Source organism: Dermacentor variabilis, chromosome 2 (genome assembly GCF_050947875.1).
Source record: "Dermacentor variabilis isolate Ectoservices chromosome 2, ASM5094787v1, whole genome shotgun sequence".
Lineage (NCBI taxonomy): Eukaryota > Metazoa > Arthropoda > Arachnida > Ixodida > Ixodidae > Dermacentor > Dermacentor variabilis.
Window position 1 is genome coordinate 212,120,181 of NC_134569.1, and position 25,305 is coordinate 212,145,485.

A 25,305-nucleotide genomic window follows, 5' to 3' on the forward strand; every position below is an offset into this window, starting at 1 on the left:
TGTACCTTGCAGACACATTGACGTTCCTGTTAGCACTTCAGGGCACTGTGAAAAATTGCACTGCCGGTAATTGTTAACCAACGATCACGGCACAGCAGAATGCGCAATAGCGGTTAAATGCGCCATACTTTTATTTAGCTATCGTCTAGCTGCTCCTCGGTGTACTTATTATCGCTCCACCTATATAATATCGCACGTGTAATCTTTTAAGTCGCCTCCCGCCGGATATTGCGTCCGAATGAGTTCCTTTCCTGCATATGAAAAAGTTTAGAGTGCGAGCGCTTTTTAGAACACACGCCTCAACGCACGCCACGCCGCCTTTTCTATAACGCCTCACGGCGTTGAAGAAACACCATAGTCCTTCAAAGCTATACAGCGACGTTCGCCTCTACAATGAGTATAGATATGAAAAGGAAAAAAAACGTGTATTTCAGCTCGTGTTTTCAAGGAAGAAATAGTGCGTAATCACACGACGGACCAACGCACACGACAAGCGCAGAACAATTACGTGCGCTGTCCCATTTCGATGATCATCGTCGAATGAATCGCAACCAAACAACCGGCACGCGCTTTCAACTCAAACGAGGAAACTAATCGTACCGCGGCAGCGGTGGCACGCCGTGTACGACGATGGCGCAGTGTGCCACCTGCGCGATTACTGCTGGTGTCCTCGGGCAAGCTTCTTCTTATGTTACCATTTAAAAAAAAATGAAGCAAGATAAAGCGCCGTTAACGGCGCCAGCTGCGCTGAGGAGAACAAGCTGCTGGCAAACTGAGATCCGGTAGATGGCCGTTTATGCACCACCTCCGCGATAAGCTAGCGAATTACGGCTACGGACGAAAGAAAAACAACGGAACTAGGACTCGTTTACAGGCGAGGCCTAAAAACTGTGAATCGATTAGTGGTAGCACTATCTGGAGCGTACTATCAGCATAGAAAAGCAGCGCTGAAGTTGTCTGCGAGGCGAATAAATGAGAAAATTTGAGTATCTTTTTTGTTGTAACGGTTTATCATATTTGTAAAAAACAACACAATTCCGACAAATATTGAAAGACAAAAGCGTCAGATTGAGCGCGAGTATAATTTTCTTTAGCAGAGTACGAAGCACAATAAAAGGAGAGCACGTATAGACGTCGAGTTACCACGTAGTACGTGCATATTAACAAAAATAAAACCTGTACGAATCCCTTCTTTGCGCATTCTGTGCAGCGCTTCTAAATAATTTTGGTCAATCGGCTTTCTTTCTATATTTCAACAGAATCTGAGAAGGCAGATGATATGGCAGCCCATTCACGGTCTGAACGAGGCTGATGTGTACCCTGCATTTCAGACGCAATTTCGCACTCAGCACGAGATAAATGAAATAAAGTTTTATTGAAGTCTCAGCTTTAATGAACAACCGTCCAATCCGCAAGCAAGGGCACGCACAATTAAGAAAGCCCAAGAAACACAGATTAATTGAGGCGCCGAGTGTCTGTGTACGCTACGGTTTTAGCTGCCACATGACTTTATTTGGGCGCGTAGCTCAAACGACGGGAGGACAGATGGTACACAGGCGTGTGTTCTCTATGGTACGCCTACCTGCCTACACTGCAGTATAATTTACAGTCTTAAAAATGCATAAGGGTCTAACTCCGTCTATATTTCACACCCTTGCACTAAAAAAAGTGTGCATCAGAGTTATGACACCCTTACTTACTTCTAATGGTGTCAATCCTTTAACTTTGTATAGTGGGCACTGCTCGACATGCGGAACAGACAACAGCCCAGCTCCTTATTTTGTTACCTTGCGTTTCCAGACAACACACGTGTCGGAATAATGTGGCTGGCGTCAGTGCTTTTACATTATACAAAAACTCGCTGGTTGGGGCATTGCGCACTTCAACTAGACTTAACATCACTTTTCACTGGTGCGCTTGGTTCTCAGGAGTTTCGTGTGGGATTATACTGAGGCACCGACGAAAGCACAGAAAAGTATGAGCAATCCGTATACACTTTGTTGCAAGTTCAGGCAGCACCATACTTTGAAAGTATGAGTCGCACATTCGCCATCTGTCAAGGATTCCCGACCATCATTTGGCCTCCCTACCAACCGAGAGACCTCAAGCGACCTTTTCACGAGTGATTAGCGCTCATCAAAAGTGCATACCGGCATCATTTACACCGGCGGCGAAGCCTTCCTCTCCCCTGTGGTGCCTGCGACAGCCTCAAGGGAGTTTTGCTATTCCTGGAATTACAAAAAAGTTGAATCATCCAGCACCGGCTCTGAAGCTACTTACGCTCCTATTACTGTACCAGACATATCATGACCTCATTCATATATATACTGATGGTTCGACCTCACCTATCAGCTCAACTGCCGCATTCGTCGTTCCAGCTAGGCAGGTTACAGTTAGATTCAAATTGTCACACATGAGTATACATTTACGTCGGCAGAGCTTGCAGCTCTTCATGTCGCTGTGACGTACATCACCGAACAGCCAACAGAGAAGTGGGTCGTATTTCGTGATTCTAAGGCAGCTCTTCACAGTATCAAATCTGCGTTACATCACAGAACTTACGAGCAGATGATATCCGACATCAGGGAAGTGCACCACCAAGCTCTGGAAAGAGGACGCCACATTATATTTCAATGGATTCCTGCTCACTGTGGCATCTTCGGCAACAACCTAGCTGACAAGGCTGCCCGGTGTGACCACGAAGATACCAAGACGCGTCCAACACCTTTGGCGAGGTCGGACGCTGCCAGAGAACTTCGCCTACTTGCGCTCAAGAAGTAACAAGAACATTGGATTTCAAGTGCCTTCAATTGCAGATTACGTAAACTGGACCCCACGCTACGACTAAAACTGCCATCTAGCCTTTCCCGCGGCGAAACAACCTTGCAGTGCCGCTTGTGGCAGGGAGTGGCTTTCACGAACGCATACTCCTATCCTTTGGGGATGGCCGAGAGCCCGATGTGCGACTCCTGTAGGTGCGAGGAAACCATCGAGCACCTATTTTGTATCTGCCCTCGCGACGATGTCCAACGCCTCTCTCTGCGGGCAACTTTACGCCGACTGGACTAGAGACCGTTCACCGGTCAAAGATACTCGGACCGTGGCCACACCCGTCACTGGCTCGAAGAGCGATTCCTGCACTAGTGCGGTACCTGAAGTGCACCGGCTTAAGAGACCGTTTACAGTGTCCTTGCGTATGGTGTCCCTCCCACACATACTGAGTGCTTACTCTCTCCCTTTCTTGCTCTTTCTATTCCCCTTTCCCCCACCCCCAATGTAAGGTAGCAAACCGGATGCTGTTCTGGTTGACCTCCCTGCCTTTCCTATCCTTGTTTTCTTTCTCTCTCTCTCTCTCTCTCTCTCTCTCTCTCTCTCTCTCTCTCTCTCTCTCTCTCTTCTCAGATTTACACATTTTATTGCCGGAGTAATTTGCCAATGTTCAAGCGAAATATAAGCGGAATTAAGACTGAATACTGCTTGACTGCGTTCAAAGTTAAACAAAAGAGGAAGTCGTGACCCGAAAAAACAGAAAAATCGGGAGAGGGGAGACGATGCGTAGCAGTCGGTAGTTTTTTGTAAAAATGATTTTTTCACAAACTAGAAGTATTTCTAACGGCAAAAAAACAGGCGGCACACATGAAAGGAGAAGGAAATGCTGCCCGATCGGTGAACATTTCCAAAGGACAATGCGAATGAGTTGAAAACATCGCAGCCCCATTCTATGTTCCACAAAACAGCCATAGCTTTTTATAGCGAAGAAACAGCACATCTACGTACTACTACCGTCACTAAATGCAGCCGCTCTAGTTATTCATCATAACAGCAGAACGTAACCACCGCACCGAGTGACCTGCTTGACGGGCAAGAGAATTTAACGTCACAGGTAAGATCACAGGTACAGTGATTAGTGTGCACTGCGGAGGCAACCCTGTGATCTCCGGCCACGCGCCTTTCGATAAGTTCGACAAGAACGGTCAAACCCGAAGCGGACAACGCAGAATAGAGCACTCGTGCGAGCAGGTTGTTAAAAAGAGCGTCCGAACTCGTTGCAGGCGCGGCCCGCCGCGAACACTGAAAGCGGCTGGCGCAGTCAAGACTCGCGTCTACACGGCGATCGCATTCGATCGCCAGAAAAATCATTCACGCTCTTCAGTACATCAGTCATAGGAGGGAGAAATGGAAAGTAGAATAGGCCTTAACGGTCAAGCAGCGCATGTCGGTGCAGCTTTCACTAATGCTTACACCGCGGAGGTCATCGGCGCGATCTCATCTGGGGAGGTGAAAGGGTCAGGGAACAGGGGGGCGTGGGCCACGGGGGCGTCAAGGTACAACCTGGAATGTCAAAAGGCAAGGAAACGGGGCACCAGCAGTCGCGCAATATAGTCGTCGTCGTCATCATAATCATCATCACCATCATCATCATCATCATCATCATCATCATCATCATCATCATCACCAGCCTGGTTACGCCCACTGCAGGATGAAGGCCTTTCCCATACGTCGCCAACAACCCCGATCATGTACTAATTGTGGCGATGTCGTCCCTGCAAACTTCTTAATCTCATCCGCCCACCTAACTTTCTGCCGCCCCCTGCTCCGCTTCCCTTCCCTGGGAATCCAGTCCGTAACCCTTAATGACCATCGGTTATCTTCCCTCCTCATTACATGTCCTGCCCATGCCCCCCCCCCCATTTCTTTTTCTTGATTTCAACTAAGATATCATTAACTCGCGTTTGTTCCGTCACCCAATCTGCTCTTTTCTTATCCCTTAACGTTACACCCATCATTCTTCTTTCCATAGCTCCTTGCGTCGTCCTCAATTTAAGTAGAACCCTTTTCGTAAGCCTCCAGGTTTCTGCCCCGTAGGTAAGTACTGGTAAGACACAGCTATTATACACTTTTCTCTTGAGGGATACGGAAGCCTGCTGTTCATGATCTGAGAATGCCTGCCAAACGCACCCCAGCCCATTCTTATTCTTCTGATTATTTCCGTCTCATGATCCGGATCCGCCGTCACTACCTGCCCTAAGTAGATGTATTTCCTTACCACTTCCAGTGCCTCGCTACCCTATTGTAAATTGCTGTTCTCTTCCGAGAGTGTAAAACATTACTTTAGTTTTCTGCAGATTAATTTATAGACCAACTCTTCTGCTTTGCCTCTCCAGCTCAGTGAGCATGCATTGCAATTGGTCCCCTGAGTTACTAAGTAAGGCAATATCATCAGCGAATTGCAAGTTACTAAGGTATTCTCCATTAACTTCTATCCCCAATTCTTCCCAATCCAGATCTCTGAATACCTCCTGTAAACACGCTGTCAATAGCATTGGAGAGATCGCATCTCCCTGCCTGACGCCTTTGTTTATTGGGATTTTGTTGCTTTCTTTATAGAGGACTACGGTGGCTGTGAAGGCGCTATAGATATATTTCAGTATTTTTATATACGGCTCGTCTACACCCTGATTCCGTAATGCATCCATGACTGCTGGGGTTCGACACAATCAAACGCTTTCTCGTAATCAATGAAAGCTATATATAAGGGTTGGTTATATTCCGCACATTTCTCTATCACCTGATTGATACTGTGAATATGGTCTATTGTTGAGTAGCCTTTACGGAATCCTGCCTGCTCCTATGCCTGACAGAAGTCTCAGGTGTTCCTGATTCTATTTGCGATTACCTTAGTAAATAGTTTGTAGGCAACGGACAGTAAGCTGATTGGTCTATAATTATTCAAGTGTTTTGCGTCCCCTTTATTATGGATTAGGATTATGTTAGCGTTCTTCCAAGATTCCGGAACGCTCGAGGTCATGAGGCATTGCGTATACAGGGTGGCCAGTTTCTCTAGAACAATCTGCCCACCATCCTTCAACAAAACTGCTGTTACCTGATCCTCCCCAGCTGCCTTCCCCCTTTGCATAGCTCCCAAGGCTTTCTTTACTTCTTCCGGCGTTACCTGTGGGATTTCGAATTCCTCTAGACTATTCTCTCTTCCATTATCATCGTGGGTGCCACTGGTACTATATAAATCTCTATAGAACTCCTCAACCACTTCAACTATCTCATCCATATTAGTAATGATATTGCCGGCTTTGTCCCTAAACGCATACATCTGATCCTTGACAATTCCTAGCTTCTTCACTGCTTTTAGGCTTCCTCCGTTCCTGAGAGCATGTTCAATTCTATCCATATTATACTTCCTTATGTCAGCTGTCTTACGCTTGTTGATTAACTTCGAAAATTCTGCCAGTTCTATTCTAGCTGTAGGGTTAGAGGCTTTCATACATTTGCGTTTCTTGATCAGATCTTTCGTCTCCTGCGATAGCTTACTGGTATCCTGTCTAACGGAGTTACCACCGACTTCTATTGCACACTCCTTAGTGATGCCCACAAGAGTGTCGTTCATTGCTTCAATACTAAGGTCATCTTCCTGAGTCATTTCTTCTCGGTCGTTATCTTCGCTACCTTATTGTTTCAAGTTCAGCTCGCAGTCTTAACACAGTGCGCAATTTGACTAAACATGCACGCGCCCGCACACTTCACCGGCAGTGGGCTCTCCCTACTTCGACGTTGTTGCGAGACGTATAGGCGACACCTCTTCGCTAGCACGCAGCGTGCGGGCCGCGCTCATGATGACCGCGGCTGCACTATAGCCCCCAGCGACCGCGGTTATTCCGGGTTTTCTCGGTGCACGTGAGCAACGACACTAGGGTGCTCAGCCGTGCGTCGTTATGATCTACCTAAGTGAGAGCGCAAAGCTTTGGCAGAGAAGTGTATCACAAAGAGCTGGCCAGAGGGTGTGCACCAGCGCGCGGGCCAGACGTGCTCTCGAGAATGAACGGCGACGAGTGTTCGAGTCTCAGATCGAGGTCGCGATCGGTCCGCGCGGGGGGTGGAAGACGCGAGTCAGAGTAAGGACTTACAGCTGTAAAAACGAAAGTTAGTGTCCCTCTTCCCTACTTCACTTTCTCGGAACGAGAAGTCATCTAGACGCCGCCTAGCAACGACCGACGCGCGTTGGCTGTCGGTTTGTGTATACACTGATTCTCTCGGTCATTTCTGATGTGATATTACAATGCACCCTGCAGGACGTTTAGCAAGGAGCTTTTAAGGTTGCACAGGAATATTTAACTGAATATTTGGCCACTTATCCGTAGCCATATTGAAGAAACCACCAAATTTTTATACGATATGACAGCTTGAGGTCACGTAGTTTGCACACCCAGCAATTCAAAAGTATAATTGTCCCAAAATAATAATAATAATAATAATAATAATAATAATAATAATAATAATAATAAGAAGAAGAAGAAGAAGAAGAAGAAGAAGAAGAAACTGCACTCTAGGCGCTTAAACGATTTCGTGTAGTCCATTCCGGAGGAGCTAACCCGCCTTTTTCTCAGCAAACGAGTCATTGCTTAACGCGAATAACAAATGATACATAAACTTCTGTTGACATATTGATGTCTAGGATGTGTCCCTGCGTGAAGTATTGTTGTGTTTCCATGGTTTCCATGCTCTTAGCAAGCAATGGGCACTAGATATAGAGCCATGTTCTTTTCCAGTTGCAGCAATCTCTTCAAAACACTTTAGAGCGTAAGCTCGTGACAACGGAAACATGAGTATATTTTGTGTTTGTGTTTGCACTGTTTTTCTTCCTAACAATTACAGTGATTCTTTGTACCACCCGGATAAAATCACCGCATGGTGATTGCAGTATATATAAAATAAAATAAATGTATGCGTATATTGTTTAAATCGGCTGTATTGTATATTATATTGTGTAATTATCTTGTTATCGAATTGCTTAAGCTGTTCACATTTGTTCATTGAAATATTTTTCAGGCTGCTTCTTCCATTATTATTAGTATTAGTATTCCTGTTGAGAGTTCCGCAGCAGTGTTCTGGTTTTGAGAGCCTCTTCTGTGCATTTACTTCTGCGCATGTATGGTTAACTTTCAGAGTGATAAAACAAGTAAGCGATTCAATTTGATTTAGCTTTATTCTTATTGTTATGGGCTTCCATTCATTGCCTCGTTTAGGAAAGCAAACGAACTCGCAGACGCTGAGAATCCGTTACGTCAGATGGAGGTTGTGCAGAAATTACATCATCCCTGATTTAGTGTTTTTTCATCCTTTATTGTTTATGACGCATGTACTCACTGTGAAACTAAACTATTTGGCATGCTAGAAGCGTAATGTACATATAGAGCTTATCTTAATGTTTCATGTTTGCGTTCCTCTTAAAGACGCCTTCTAATTTAGGTACGATATGACAGCTTCAGGCCTTGTAGTTTCCTCTGCATGAATACACAATTATATTGATTCCAAATGCAATGTATCAAACCAGAATTCTCCCTTTAAGCGCCTGCATCTCTTAGTTGAACTTCGTACGCTGTTGGCATTGATATCGTAGCCCCTTTGGCGTCAAGAACGTCTTCTGACGTTACACCCACGCAATAAATGGTTTGGTAAGCTCACCTTGATTTGATGTAGTGGTCTGCGCTTGACACTGTGGTGCAGCTATCAGAAGCAGGGCCGTCCTCAACGTAAGCCATCCAACACCGGGGAAGCGGAACTGCGGCTTCCGTCGCTTTGTACGTGGATGGGAAGCCGGCGACACCGCCATGACGCCGCTCCACTTCCACAAACCTGGAAATCCCAAAAGTGAGAGAGAGAAAGAAAATGAAGCACGTGAGATGTTGCACACGGCAAGCATTTGAGTCAATATAAACGTATACGCCTTCAAAAGCGACACCCGTTGTGTTCTCGCGCTTTGTCGCGTATTCAGCCTCCCACGGTGCGCGGTTCATCGCAACTGTCTAGGCGCTGAATGGAGGAGCTGCATTTGTGACTCCATCTCACTTTTAACTGCTTCTGGCTCATCAACGTACGCTCCTCTTGATCGCCCTTGCCTTTTCTTTAGGCATAGACGCAGAACGTGCTGCTTCTGTGGTGTGAATAATTTTCCGGCAAGGGCGTGCGCTTAGCCCGTTCCGCCCGGCTTTAGAAACTGTGGTTAAACGCTCGACCACTTGCTTCTACTATGCGTCTCATTCGGCAGTTGCCGGTACTATGCTGCTGAGCAAGTTCGAGCAAATTATCATTTTATTTACTTATTTATTTACATATACAGCAGCCCAATATAGGGCTGCATTCCGCTATCTTCGCTCGATGACTTATTCTCGAAAAGCCTAAATTCAAGCAGGTACTATCCCCACCAAGCTGTTCTAGATGGAATTGGTTCCTAGACTCGACTCGTCTGCAGTGACCCTCCTCTCTCTTAGTGTAATGTGTTGTGCTGTGCCCTCCCGCTCCTCCCTCTTCTCTTCTTTTTTCCGCGTGAGCAGGCGGGCTTGAGTTGATCACTTTACGAGAACAATTGCCTGCCGGCTTGTCTTTGTTTCTCGGCACCTATATGCATCTACGATTTACAACAATTGGCTTGGCTATACAAGGAAAGGAACTGTAGCGGCTATCTGAACTAGGCAACCGCGCCTCTTTTCGCCTACGATGTCCGGTACTCGCGATACTCAGCCATGACGCAGTTCTTATTGAGATAACACAAACAAAGCTGCATATGTTCGCATTTATGAGACTAATAACGCACAGCAATAAGTTTTCCAAGCAGGTAGCGCCCAAATGATTTCACGCATAACTGGTAATTAACACTTCTAAAGCACGGAAAACTGTCATATACGGCTCAGCAGATATATACACATACGGCTTCATGCTGTAACGCATACGTTCGCAAACCTGCCTTCTGCAATAATTCATCTTTCAGGTGTACATCTAAAGTCTCGGGTGCTACCCCCCTAATCGAAATCCCGCATCGCTGTCGTCGAGAGTACCGGTATAAACACCATCACCAAATAAAAGGCACGCTATTGCACATTCCGCTCTATAGCGTTGAAATTAGGATAAAAAGGCAACTTATTTCACCTTTTCGCCTAAACGGGATGGCACCTTCGTTCCATGCTTTGCTTTCATACTGTAGCCGAATTACAGGAACCACGTACGTACCAGTACTGATGGATCGACTGCATCGACCCGTTATGACGCTACTGTGCTTACACCGAGACTATAGGCTAACACTACGATTCAGGACGTCAAATGTCATGACGTCTACGGCTGCGAAACTCCCAGCTCTATGCAGCGCACTCTAATTTATTGACGCAGAGAGTCCTGGAAAATGGGCCTTGCTTTTCGATTCAAGGCTGGTCTCGCACTGTATGCAGTCTTTGATCACACGAACAGTTGACGTAAGAAATCGTCAGACTTAACCGCGAAGTCGAACAAAAAGGCCACGAAATTATTTTCCGGTGGTCACCTGGCCATTGCGGCATCAGTGCAAACGACCACGCAGACAAAGCTGCCCGAGAGTCCCATCAAGAACTAACTACACAGCGTCCCCATTCCTCTTTCCTGGACAGGCGCTGCAAGGCAGCTTCGTTAACTGCTACTCAAGCTCTCTTTAACAGAATGGAACAGCCCAAATATATGGCGCACCAGGTTACACGAACTGAACCCTTCGCTCAGCTCCGGCCTCCACCCGGACTTGAAAGACGTGAGGCATCGCTTCTATACTGGCTGTGGTTGGGAGTGGATTTCGCCAAGGCATACACTACTTTGATTGCAGTGAACGACAGTGCTGCATGCGACTTATGCGGCAGCGAAGAGAACACCAAACATTTATTGTGCCATTATAAACGATTTCAGTCGTGAAGACAAACATTATCAATCGCACTGCGACGCCTGGACGAACAATCGGCCGTTGTCTGTGCAGGTGCTACTTGAAGACCGTCGCCATCGCTCATCGGCCCATAAAGCTATGAAGGCACTTCTGTCTTCCTTGAGGGCGACTGGCCTTATATGTGACCGTCCTTGACTCTCTCTTTCTTTCATCTTTCTATTCTCATTTCCCTTCCGCCAGCGTATAGTAGCCAACGAGACGTATTTCTGGTTAACATCCCTGTCTTCTCCTTTCTTTATTCCTCCCCGCCATACTTAATTAAACCATGGTTAACTATTCCACGTTCTTTTGGCAGTAAACGCTGCAAGGAAAATATAGTATTAGACGCGTCTCCAGCGACGTACACGGCCGTATGCACGGCTATAATCTCACGTACATAACAAAATATAAACTAATTAAATACTTTCAAAGGCGTTGAAATCGAACAGTTGGTTCTATATTTAATATCGAGGACACCAGACAAAAACAATGTACAGACCGGAGGAATATAAAAGATCCACACTTTGCATACACAGAGCATATAACAAACACATGTCCTGTTTGTATTTGAGATCGCAGGAGGGAAACTGCAACACTAAATGAGCCAAGAATGTGTGCGTAGTGGTGAAGCGGAACTTACTTACGAAGGCCTAAATGCAGATCCCGGCTGCATAAATCTACAGTGCAGGCACGGTTGTGTTACCATACCCGATCACGCACACGCGCGTTCAAGACTGATTAGTGGGGAGTGGGGATATTCTAGTAGACATCAAGAGGGGGGGGGGGGGGATGTAGTTGCGCAGGCCATGTGGTGCCTAGAGCGGAAAACCGGTACTCCACTCGATTAACAAAATGGGCGCCAAGACAAGGGAAGCGCAGTCGAGGACGGTACAGAAATATGGGGTCTGATTAAATCAGACATTTTGCAGTTATAAGATGGGGCTCAGCTGGCGCGATTGCAGAACGCAGCAGGCGGCTTTCGTAATGCTGTGATTTTAAATAGGATGACGATGATGATGAGTAAAAGAGGGAGGGGGAAGGAGGAGAAGGGTAGGCTGGAGATGGCAGTATACATAAACTGTGACTGCGCAGGGAAGAACGCCCGCAAACCTTCGTGCCTCGGCTGTAGGCCCTGGAACGTTGGTAGCCGACGCTGTAGAACTGCAAGTCATGCGCGCCAACTGCAGTCGTGATATTCACTGAACTAACTCGATGTGGCGACAATAATGCTCAGACGTATTGATGGCCACGCGCTATCGCGTCATCAACAATTGCCGTCGGGTTCGTTATTACGCAAACTTCGGGAACACATTGGAGTCGTGCAGCCGGCTGCTAAATGTCGGACAAGAGCGGCTGCGGCCTATCAGAGCGCGAAGCACGTACGTACAGTGGAAGAGAAAAAAAATAAAATAAACGGCAACTTGATTCCCATCCTGTTTGTGGCAGCCCCCCGCCTCCTCCCCCACCCCAACTGCTAATGTTGTATTATACTACGTATGTTTAGGATGCACAAATACATTACGAATCGCTTAATTAAATGTTTTTTGTCTTCAATTCTACTTTTTATTTTTCGCTACAAACCACGGCCGCCGAATGTACACCAAAATAAGGTATCGAGTCTCTCTCTCTCTCTCTGGAAGGCGCTGTGTAATCATAACGCGATAAAGAAGCGATGGTCGTGAAGGTATTTCTTGAAAAGATACGCGTCACGATACCCGGTAATCACGGATGCAGCCACCGTGGTAGGCAGACGGAGTAATTTTTCGTCGACTCTGGGGTAAAAGAAAGAAAAAAAAAACATGGCTCACTTTGGTGCGGCAGTTTACATTAATGCAGCCGACACGTGCCTGTGGGGGCGAGCTGGCCGATATTTTCCCCCTGTTCGGCTCTTCGCTTCGTTATAATGGCGCTGGGCTGTCGAATGGGTAACAGCCCTCGGGGAACGGCTGTGTTCGTGCAGACACATCGAACGCTGTGGTAGAGAGATGGTGTTCTCGGTCACGTAAAAGGGAAAGAAATGTATAAACATTTTCGCAGATGGAGACCGCTATCCTGAGTTAGAACAATTTTAGGTCGTACGCTATTAAACAATTGAGCGATTATGTATGGCGGAGACACGGTAGAGATTTTAAAGAAAAATTGAAAGACGGTAGAAAATTGGCTGGTACGATTACTATTAATATAGTGAGCCTACTATACCAGCAGGAATGGTTCCGTTAGGGGCACCAATTGTGTGTTTTTGAAAGCGGTTTATCAAGCAATAATTGAGACTGGACATTTAAATAATTTCATCATCGTCACTATTATTATTATTATTATTATTATTATTATTATTATTATTATTATTATTATTATTATTATTATTATTATTATTAACCAAACCTTTAAGGACCCTTTAGAGGGCATTACATAGAGGGAGCCGGCACTGAACATAACAAACAGATCGTGTCATAAAACAATACCATAATTAACAGAACCGAGGCCATTTTCAAAGAGATAAAAATGAAGCAAGTACAACAAAAAACAAAATTTATATGGTTATTGTTGTGCATAGTAGCATAGTAATAGCAGTAGTGAGAAGTTAAAGGAAACCAGAGCAGCCAATACCTAATGGGAGCACGGGAAAAAAGCAAGCAATGAAACATATTAGAACGAAAACAATGGTTAATTGTAATTGATTAACGGATTGAAAGTCAACCAGTAAATGAAGCACAAAGCGCCTGCAATGAAGAACTAAAATACAATCGCTGTTTTCGCCCGAGAATGCATACACCTGTAACAGTAGTGGTAAAAACATCATAGAAAACGTACAGTACCTAAATAAAATAAGACAAACAATGAGCGCTGTTAGACTCCCTAAATTTTGCTGGATGTCGCTCAAGAACGGCAGCTTCGGATAGAGTATTCCATTCTTCGATGGCTGTAGGAAGGAATGATTTATCTAGTGCAAGCGTTGCGTCATGAAAACACTGCACTGTTCTGGAAATAAAGAGGCGACGAAATATATGACGAGCGGAAATAGCAGTGCGTCATGAAAAAAAGAAATCTTTAAATACAATAGTGCAAAAAAGGCATCTGCACGCCTTACCTTTTTTGCATTACCAATCCTTACCTACTAGCTCAGCTTTCTGTCGTTCTAAGCTTTATATGCCACTTGCGGAAATGAGTAAATCGCGAGATCCTCCGTCTACCTGCAAAAGGAATGATTTCAGGAGATGATTTATTATGAGTAATGCTGGGATATTTTGATTAATGCTGACATATTTTGATAATGCTGGGATATGAAGTTGTTACTTCGGGACCTCTGAATGTGTACTTATACCCATCTTGTATTTGATTTCGTAAAAAATAAATATTGATTGACTGATTGATATCGATTGACTGATATATAATGGTTGTATAATGATATATAATGGTTGTATAAACCTGGCAGCCCAATTTAGGACTGATTCAAGAGAGCTAATTAGGTAATCCTAGTAGGGGCTCCAAATGAGCAGGGCAAATTCAAGTTTGCTCCTAACGAACGTTTCATGCGCTATTTTTCCAATTGCAACTAGGACTGGAAAGGGATATAGTCCCTTTTTAGTTAACCAAGCGGCCTGTAAGGTCGCTCTGATTGTTCGGGTTCTTAAGTGTCACGAATCAGCCACGTGCTTTGTGCATAGAGAGGGGGTTCACTTGCCCCCGTGTCAACCGAGCGACAGTTGCTGTGTTATGTGGGGTCACAGGCACCGCGCGGTGTTGGGTGACGCGTCGCGGCAGGTGTCAGGTGGGCGAGTGCCGATTCCGGGAAGTCGGCATTGTGCGCACGGTGTTGGCAGTCCGCCGACGGTCACACGAGTCCACACAGACCAGCCTTGAAAGGGACCGCTGTACAAGGTATTGTGGCTGTGGCTCCCGAGTGCCTGACTAATTGGAGGCGCCGCCGAGGTTAAGAAGGGCTTAGCAACGCTGACCCCGTCCCGCATGCAGTGAGCAGGGACCTAATCTTCTACGCGTCCGGAACGCAATCGCCAGCCTTGTTGTTGGGTGCGGCTGCCGGTGTGGTGTCGAAAGCCAGCCTACAGTGCACGCTGCAGGAATGCGGGGCACACGTAAAGAGTGCGTTCGGACGACGGCGTCTTGGAAACACGCACTCGAAGAACTTTGTCTTGTAGACAATAACTCTGAAGTACAAGGAGGGCCATCAGTCTCCCACGCGGACAAACTTTGAGTACGGCCGCACTACGTGGTATCGATGCCCCTGCTTCCGAGACATTTGCGGCCTAGACGCCGTTGGGATTTGAAACGGTCTAGCGATAACTTGTTCGGGCCTGGCGTGTTTTGCTGACCCCGTCACTAACTACGGAGAAATGAGAGGGCATCGGAGTTTTAGGGAAGAAGGAAAATAGCTTTGTTTTCCAATATGCTTATTTTGAAGAGTAAGCCCATCCCTGTGGGTTGTGGCTTAACAAGCTGTTGACTCTGATTGGCAACTGAACCTGTGGGACGGGCCAACGGCCCTACCGCCTTTTTTTTCTTTGTGTAATTGGGCTATAAAAATCGGGACGACATGCTGTCCCTCAGACTTGGCTGAAATCAGGATTACTGATAGATCAGTGAGGCTCCGTACCATGTACGTTAGACTTGGCTGAAATCAGGATTGCTGATAGATCAGTGAGCCTCAGTACTATGTACGTTAAAACGAGTCTGGGCTCTAACAGTCATTGAGACAGTCGAAGAGTGAGACTTTGTTTCTCAATTGTTCAACTTTGTAATGTATTTGTTTTACCTGCCATGTATATAGAAAAGTTTGCGTATAAATATTTCTTGTACATCTGATCTGCATCGCTTCCTGTCTGCGTTTGATCAACAACTGCCGATCATCGTCCGAGAAGCTTCAAGTTCCAACGGTGAAGCGAGGACGGAGAACGAACGAAACTTTACTGGCGCAGCACGACAGGATCGGCAAGCCCCACAACGAGCAACGAGCAGCGAGCCAGGCGCAAGGCATCAGAGGGCCACCAGCCAATTCCGCAAGGGTTGCACTTCATCTGGACGAGGACGTCAGGCGGCGCCCCCAGCAGCAACGGGTGAGCGGGATTCCTTGCGTTTTGTCGAGGTTGGCATGGCTGTTGTTCAGAGAGGTTAATGGTGTTCACGCGCAGAACAGCAAATGCGATTGAGGCTAACATAAACATTGATACTGCATCTGAACAAATAGAGGGTCAGAGACGGCAGGAGCTGCAACGCGTCGGAGAGACCGAGTCTGAGACGTCGGATACTGAAATGGATAGTGAGGCGCAAGGCGCTGCGCAGGCTCCGAGCACGACGGATCCAGAAGCCATGGCGGTGAGACGCCTGGAGCTGGAGCTGGAAAAGGTGCGCCTACAGCTAGAGTGCGAGCGCATTGCTCTACGGAGAGTGGAGCTCGAGCAGTCGAGCAGGCCGCCTTCGGTGTCGGAAGGAAGCGATCGGCGCGGTGCCATCACGGATGGAATAGCACAATGTGCTAAAGTGCTTAAGGCATACCGGTTGCCGTGTGACGCTGACGTTCCGATATGGTTTGATGAGGTCGAAAAGTTGTTTGCATCTTTTCAAGTACCAGCACATAGCCGTGTACATTTGATCATGCCTGCGCTGGCCGAGCGGGTTCGTTATCTGTTGCGTGGCCTCAATGACGAGGAATGTACAGATTATGAGACTGTAAAGAAGGCGGTATTAGATGAACTTAAGCTCACGCCAGCTAAATACTCGGAGAGGTTTGAAAAGGCATCTAAACGAAAGGAGGAAACTTGGGCTCAGTTCGCGTCTCGCGGGAGAACTTATTTGGCCTATTACCTTCAATCTCGAAATGCAAACACCAAAGAAGCTATCACGGAGCTTATGGTCGCTGACCGTATGAAAGCCAGTCTAAGCTCAGAAGCCCTTGAATATGTTCTTTTGCGCGAGGGTGAAGATTGGTTTAAGCCAGTGGAGGTGGCGAAAGTGCTCGAGACTTTCGAGCAAGCTAAAGGGAAAGGACGAGCAACTAAGCCAGCCGCAACAGCCTCACTGCTGCAGCACTCAAAACTAGCTAGCCCGCAGAGGACAAACTTAAAATGCCACGTGTGTCACGTACAGGGTCACCTAGCCAGAGACTGCCCAAAAGCTTCAAATAAAGAACAGCAGGGGAAGGCGCCGACTGTGCAAAAACAAAGGGTACAGAAGGTTGCTGTTGTAAGTGAAGAACCTCCACCAGAGCAAGAAAGGGTGCTAAGCGCTAGAGTGCAAGTCGTAGCTCAAAATGCTAGTTCAGGGAGGTCAAAGCTGGACCTTATCCCTATCATGTGCGGGAATATAGCAACAGAAGCTGTGTTGGACACAGGTAGTGAGATAACGGTCGTCCGTAAAAGTATGTTGCCGGTCGTTTTACAGGAGCCATCGGGAACAGTAAGGCTCGAGTCGGCATTCGGAAAGACCATTCGAGCTAACCTAGCTACGCTGCCCGTAGGCATACATCGCCCGGGGGCTGTGATACAACCGCAGAGGATCGATCTGGTGTGCGCGGTTACAGACGAACTTGCAAACGGGGTTGACTGCCTGCTGTCAAAGGAAGATTGGGAACTACTACAGGCGCAGGAAAAAGACGAGTTTGGACGAGAAAGTATTCCGCGGGTAGCCAATTCCGTTGGAGTTCGATAAGTTGAAATGGTCGATAATACCGAGCCAGACTGCGGTCTAAGTTGCGAAGAAACGACAGATGAAATCCCTAAATTGCAAGGGAATAGTTTGATACAAGATGTCAATGGGGTGCCCAGTCAGCGGGAGGAATATCGAGCTGCTCAGCTGGCCGATGAAAGCCTGGAAAAGGCCTGGAATAATGCTAGAAATGGCAAAGCTGACAAGTTCGTGTCAGACGGACTTTTGTGCCATTGGGATTCCCTAGCGGGAGTCAAAGTCAGACAACTGGTCCTACCAGAAGAAAGACGCAATGAGGCAGTGCCGCTCCGATCCCTGACAGCGAGGGCCACATGCGAGGCTTTACTGGAAATTTTCAGTCGTACTGGAGTGCTGGAAACGATCTGTTCAGACCAAGGAACTAACTTTAAATCTCTACTGACACATTTAATGTTAGAAAAACTGGGCTGTGCACCTAGGTTCTCCACTACCGAACACCCTGAGAGCAACGGAGTGGTTGAGAGATGGAACAGCGTCCTCAAAAATATGTTGTATCATGTAATGGAGCGGGACCGAAGAAACTGGGACAAGCTCATCCCCTTTGTTCTGTGGGCTTATCACGAAGTGCCGCATGATACCACAGGGGTGGCGCCGTTCAGGCCATTGTACGGTAGAAACCCAAATGGGTCCCTATCAATGTTGCAGCAAACTTGGACGGGTGAAATTGCGGTGCCCTCAACTCTGAGAGAGAACTACGCCGATGCGGGGAGCCCGCTTACAGCTTTGACAAGGCGAGGGGTTCCTAATTCAATTCCATGGTTGGAAGATGCGCAGTGCGCGTTCGAAAGTCAAAAGTTAACTCTCTGTCTGGCTGTCGCCATGAACACTCCTGAGCCTCATCAGCCGTACCGGCTATTCACTGATGCGTCGGCGACGGTGGCTGGTGCCTGTTTAGCTCAAATGTCAGCGGACGGAAAAGAAAAGCCGATTGCTTTTCCTAGCCATCGCTTTAACCCGACACAGGCGCGCTGGTCGACTATAGAAAGAGAAGCCTTTGCTATTATTTGGGCACTCAAGAAATTTGACTACTGGCTTTTCGGAGCAGTGGTGAATGTTGTCTCTGACCATAACCCATTGTCATATTTGACAACCAGCACCCCGCAGGGGGCCAAGTTAGCAAAATGGGCGCTTTCACTACAGCGCTACAATGTAACGGTGCGTCACCGGAAAGGAACAAGTAACGCCAACGCTGATGCATTGTCAAGGCTCTCGAATCGTTCATGGGAGCCAACCGAGTAAAGAGCAGAAAAGAAAGGATAGACAGAAACAGCCATGCCAGCTACGACAGGCGTGAATGTTCCCGTTCACCCGAAGGACGTGTGCGTGGGACAGTTCAGCCTTGATGGAACTTTCGGTGGTTGTCGTCGTCCATGTGTGTGAGGGTTATAAGACTGTGGACATACTATGTATATAACCTGCATATGTTACTTTGCTGCTGTTGTGCCGTGCAGTGCGTTGGAGTGTTCCTGTACATATATGAGTGTTTCTTTTGCATGCTCACTGTCATGAATGTGTTGAGCTTTCGCCCTTTTCTTTTATCGCTGTGAGAAAATTGTTTTTTTTTTTCGTGGTCCTTTTAGTTCATTTTCCTGTTCCTTACGGGCTCCGCAGCACCCGTGTTGGGCAGCGTATGTCAATTTTCTTTGACGGAACCTTCAGAGCCTAAATTTTACGATACAGCGCCCTTTGGCTCTTGTAGTATAGCTGGGCACATTGTGAGCCCAGTATACTCTTTAGGAGGGACGTGTAAGGTCGCTCTGATTGTTCGGGTTCTTAAGTGTCACGAATCAGCCACGTGCTTTGTGCATAGAGAGGGGGTTCACTTGCCCCCGTGTCAACCGGGCGACAGTTGCTGTGTTATGTGGGGTCACAGGCACCGCGCGGTGTTGGGTGACGCGTCGCGGCAGGTGTCAGGTGGGCGAGTGCCGATTCCGGGAAGTCGGCATTGTGCGCACGGTGTTGGCAGTCCGCCGACGGTCACACGACTCCACACAGACCAGCCTTGAAAGGGACCGCTGTACAAGGTATTGTGGCTGTGGCTCCCGAGTGCCTGACTAATTGGAGGCGCCGCCGAGGTTAAGAAGGGCTTAGCAACGCTGACCCCGTCCCGCATGCAGTGAGCAGGGACCTAATCTTCTACGCGTCCGGAACGCAATCGCCAGCCTTGTTGTTGGGTGCGGCTGCCGGTGTGGTGTCGAAAGCCAGCCTACAGTGCACGCTGCAGGAATGCGGGGCACACGTAAAGAGTGCGTTCGGACGACGGCGTCTTGGAAACACGCACTCGAAGAACTTTGTCTTGTAGACAATAACTCTGAAGTACAAGGAGGGCCATCAGTCTCCCACGCGGACAAACTTTGAGTACGGCCGCACTACGTGGTATCGATGCCCCTGCTTCCGAGACATTTGCGGCCTAGACGCCGTTGGGATTTGAAACGGTCTAGCGATAACTTGTTCGGGCCTGGCGTGTTTTGCTGACCCCGTCACTAACTACGGAGAAATGAGAGGGCATCGGAGTTTTAGGGAAGAAGGAAAATAGCTTTGTTTTCCAATATGTTTATTTTGAAGAGTAAGCCCATCCCTGTGGGTTGTGGCTTAACAAGCGGTTGACTCTGATTGGCAACTGAACCTGTGGGACGGGCCAACGGCCCTACCGCCTTTTTTTTCTTTGTGTAATTGGGCTATAAAAATCGGGACGACATGCTGTCCCTCAGACTTGGCTGAAATCAGGATTACTGATAGATCAGTGAGGCTCCGTACCATGTACGTTAGACTTGGCTGAAATCAGGATTGCTGATAGATCAGTGAGCCTCCGTACTATGTACGTTAAAACGAGTCTGGGCTCTAACAGTCATTGAGACAGTCGAAGAGTGAAACTTTGTTTCTCAATTGTTCAACTTTGTAATGTATTTGTTTTACCTGCCATGTATATAGAAAAGTTTGCGTATAAATATTTCTTGTACATCTGATCTGCATCGCTTCCTGTCTGCGTTTGATCAACAACTGCCGATCATCGTCCGAGAAGCTTCAAGTTCCAACGGTGAAGCGAGGACGGAGAACGAACGAAACTTTACTCGGCCTTAAGGCATCTGTTATAAGATTCAAGATATGTTGGGATAAGTACAGTTTACTGTTTATGGGAACGTTCAGGCAGCCGTATTAATCCACATGGCCGGGATATGTATGTAGACTTACTGGAACACTGGCAGACGAGCTTAGTTATTTTGGGGGAGACAACCAAGCATGGCACTTCGAGACAATGGGCTCCGTGAGCCAGCGGGAGCACCATGCTTAGATGAAGTTTAGGTCATGTTGCAGTAATGTTTGAGTCATTTTGTTCGAGATACGGCTGAAGACAACGCAGTGATGTGCGAAGATGTGAATAAAGGATGTTTTTTCAGGTGATAAGTACTTTACTTAGAAGCGAGCGAAGCACCCTTAATGAGCCCCAGAAAGTACTCTTTCCACGGGCACCTAACCACCGACCGCAGTAAACCGAGTTTGTGCTTCCAAATAGCGTTTTGTCATTGATAATATAAGCGGGTCGAGGTTGAAACAGCAACGTTTAGCCATGATGCGTCGTTGAGCTAAGCCGTCAAACGCCTTTGAAAAATCAGTGTATATGACACCAGTCAGGAAAAAGAAATCCAAGTTTAAGTAAAAGTCCGGGGTGAATTGGGATGACTGTGTTTCGCATGATAAATTGAGGTGAAATCCGTGTTCCGTACTGAAAAGCGAATAATTTCTTTCGGAATCAACTTCTCCTGCGCACAAGAGCACAGGGTTTCTTTTTGCTGGCTAGGCGCACACTTGCACAATAACCTTCGCGCGTTGCAAAATATAAGACGGCGATAGTGAAGAGCGCGCGAGGAGGAAGTGGAGGAAGAAACTGAGGAGGAAGGTGGAGTGGAACCATGATGCCGAAAGCGGAGGAGGAGGGTATGGCGAAAGCGTGAGACGAAAAGCGTTGTGCCGCGCAAGACAGGCTCTGCGGCGACGAATGCTACGAGATGGCTACGAGAGAACATGGCGCCAGGGTAGCGCGCCGTCGTCTGTTCACCGATGGCAAGCGGCGAGCGCGTCCACCAATACCATATAAGGAAACAAAGCGCTGCATCAGCGAATGTCTGCCTGCGGCGGCAGTTGTGAATCGCGCCCACGCGTCACCCCCGCACCGCGTCTGGCGATCTCCCGATTAGCGAATTAGTCGCGCCACACTTCGCTGCGTTGGTATTATGCCGCACCAGACAGATTATCCGCGATAACCAATATATTGCAATATTGCGAACTTGTGCCATAAACTGATGCTATGGAAGTGTTCGCTTTGGAACAGAAACGCATCACTGCAGAGGAGCCTTGTTTTGAGTATGTCTACATGTGGTGCTGAAAACTCGCGGCTATTTCTGTAAAACACTTGCGAATTCAGTCCTGTAGGCGAAGACCAATATCTGAACGGTACTATTCAGTTCAACGCATGGCTACGGACATATAGATAAAATGTTCAGTTGATGTTTAAAAATATTCAGAGATATTAAGATGATGGGAAGGAACCGCTTACGAAAACTGTAAAACAGCGACGCCTCTATATTTAATATCATCATCCGCCTGGTTGCGCCCACTTCAGGGCAAAGGCCTCTCCCATACTTCTCCAACTATCCCGGTCATGTACTAATTGCGGCCATGTCTTGCCTGCAAACTTATTAATCTCATCCGCCCATCTAACTTTATGCCGCCCCTGCTACGCTTCCCGTCCCTTGGAATCCACTCCGTAACTCTTAATGACTATCGGTTATCTTCCCTCCTCATTACATGTGCTGCTCGTGCCCATTTCTTTTTCTTGATTTCAACTAAGATGTCATTAACTCGAGTTTGTTCCCTCTTTTCTTATGCCTTAACGTTACACCTACCATTCTTCTTTCCATAGCTCGTTGCGTCATCCTCAACTTAAGTATAACCCTTTTCGTAGCCTCCACGTTGCTGCCGCGTACGTGAGTACTGGTAAGACACAGCTATTATACACTTTTCTCTTGAGGGATAATGGCAACCTGCTGTTCATGATCTGAGAATGCCTGCCAAACGCACCCCAGCCCATTCTTATTATTCTGGTTATTTCTGTCTCATGATTCGGATCCGCCGTCACTAACTGCCCTAAGTAGATGTATTCCCTTACCACTTCCAGTGCCTCGCTACCTATTGCAAATTGCTGTTCTCTTCCGAGACTGTTAAACATTACTTTAGTTTTGTGCAGATTAATTTTTAGACCCACTCTTCTGCTTTGCCTCTCCAGGTCAGTGAGCGTGCATTGCAATTGGTCCCCTGAGTTACTAAGCAAGGCAATATCATCAGCGAATCGCAAGTTACTAAGGTATTCTCCAATAACTTTTATACCCAATTCTTCCCAATCCAGGTCTCTGAATTCCTCCTGTAAAGTCGCTGTGAATAGCAATGGAGAGATCGTATCTCCCTGCTTGACGCCTTTCTTTATTGGGATTTTGTTGCTTTCTTTATGGAGGACTACGGTGGCGGTGGAGCCGCTATAGATATCTTTCAGTATTTTTACATACGGCTCGTCTACACCCTGATTCCGTAATGCCTCCATGATTGCTGAGGCTTCGACTGAATCAAACGCTTTCTAGTAATCAATGAAAGCTATATATAAGGGTTGGTTACATTCCGGACATTTCTCTATCACATGATTGATAGTGTGAATATGGTCTATTGTTGAGTAGCCTTTACGGAATCCTGCCTGGTTCTTTAGTTTACAGAAGTCTAAGATGTCCCTGATTCTATTTCCGATTACCTTAGTAAATACTTTGTAGGCAACGGACAGTAAGCTGATCGGTCTATAATTTTTCAAGTCTTTGGCGTCCCCTTTCTTATGGATTAGGATTATGTTAGCGTTCTTCCAAGATTCCGGAACGCTCGAAGTCATGAGGCATTGCGTATAGAGGGTGGACAGTTTTTCTAGAACAATCTTCCCGCCATCCTTCGACAAATCTGCTGTTACCTGATCCTCCCCAGCTGGCTTCCCCCTTTGCATAGCTCCCAAGGCTTTCTTTACTTCTTCCGGCGTTACCTGTGGGATTTCGAATTCCTCTAGACTATTCTCTCTTCCATTATCGTCGTGGGTGCCACTGGTACTGTATAAATCTCTATAGAACTCCTCAGCCACTTGAACTATGTTATCCATATTAGTAATGATATTGCCGGCTTTGTCTCTTAACGCATACATCTGATTCTTGCCAATTCCTAGTTTCTTCTTCACTGCTTTTAGGCTTCCTCCGTTCCTGAGAGCACGTTCAGTTATTCTATATATATTGTATATCATATTTAATATAATATACAATAATTATTTTTGAATAAGCACAGGCAGCTCATTAATTTTTAAGTTCTGTTGAGAATAGCAAGAACATGGTAATGCTAAAGTGACAGGCTACGTTCTTAATTTCTTTTGTGTTTTCTAACCCTTTAATGAATACCTGACATCATGTACATTTTTTAGTAAAACAGGTATAGTCAACTACAGTTTCTCGATAACGTTTATCAGAAAAATAACACTTTGAATCAATGAAGCAGGCATTCGAGTTTAAACACGTTGTTGGACCCGTCCCAGCAAGGGCAATGTAGAATGGCGCAGCAATAGTTCTAAATAAAGAGAAGAAGAATCAAGAGATGGCATCATTAGTGGCCGTTATTTAGGTGCGTATACACCACACGACCATCTCTTACTAATCTAAGCAATCTATTATATGTAAACGAGTGTTCAAAGCAGCTATTCGTTATTGGTGCTGTCACCATTTGTGTATGTCCTAGTGTGGTTACAAACGACATCAAATTTTTGCTCGCACTGTTGCGGTTCCTTACAAGGTTGCTGTTTTGTTTCGGTTATTATGTTGTAACGCCTTTGTTCCTTTAATGACTGGAAAAAAGCAGTTATGTGCATTAGTGTGTAGGAGTAGCATATGGGTAGAACGTTTTTTGTTTGTTTATGAGACAAGGAATAGCCAGCGCTCTATTCGCGCACCGACACTTCATGTGTATCAGGTCAGTAAATAAACTCGTTGTTTCGCACAAAAGACGAAGCATCGATTGCAATGGCAAATTAGTGGAAAGCTATGCAAAGTGAGGATAGTCTTATAGGCCGTATAAACTTGTAAACATAGGCACACTAAGTAGATAAACAAACATTTTGTCACGCGCGCACGAGCAAACACGAACGCGTCTGACTCGATGACTGCGGAAACTCGCTCTCAAAACGCTGGTGGGAGGAAACGCGATGCGACATTCGTGCTGTCTGTTGCTTCAACGAAAAGTCAGCGCCGCGAAAACACAACACGCGCAAAGCTACGAGCCGCTGAAACACCTACACTCTGTCCCCAACGCAGGTCGCACTCAATATAGGGCTCGCAGCCGGAGTACAACTCCGCCCTCTCTGCCCTCCCCCTGTGTCTCGCAACGTTGGGTGCCTCGCGCACGACGGGAGACGGCATGCTTCCTGCCAGCTTTCGTCTCTTTCGCGCGGCCGAGATTAAGCCGCGATCGTTGGCTCCCCTCGCACCACTTTCACTCGCACATACACTCTTTAGCAAAATTACACCCTTTGGGTCGTATCTTGCCGCGCAAAAATAATCTTAATCTGTCTTGCTTGCGTTTCCTCTCTCGATAACGCTGCGCTTGCTACTTTCCTGTCGAGAATGCTCTGTCATGCTGATAACGTGTCTGCCTATCGTGACTTGGAAGTACCGGGCCCGCAGCGTTAAAGAAATGAAATGCGAACAAGACAGATGACGATTATTGTTTTGTGGCAAGATACGACCCAAAGGGTTTAATTTTGGTTAAGAGTGTGCAGTGTAGGGTGTGCGGCAACGGTGTTATCGCCC

At 46.8% G+C, this 25,305-nt stretch overlaps 1 protein-coding gene across 1 annotated transcript in view; it reads right to left on the reverse strand.

Moving 5' to 3' along the window:
- Nucleotides 1-25,305, reverse strand: part of LOC142573084 (protocadherin-like wing polarity protein stan) — a 290,575-nt gene that overhangs the window by 188,727 nt on the left and 76,543 nt on the right. The window contains exon 2 of the mRNA XM_075682598.1: nt 8,479-8,649. Coding sequence (XP_075538713.1) covers nt 8,479-8,626 — 148 coding nt within the window. The 5' untranslated portion in view covers nt 8,627-8,649. The remainder of the gene's footprint in view (nt 1-8,478; nt 8,650-25,305) is intronic.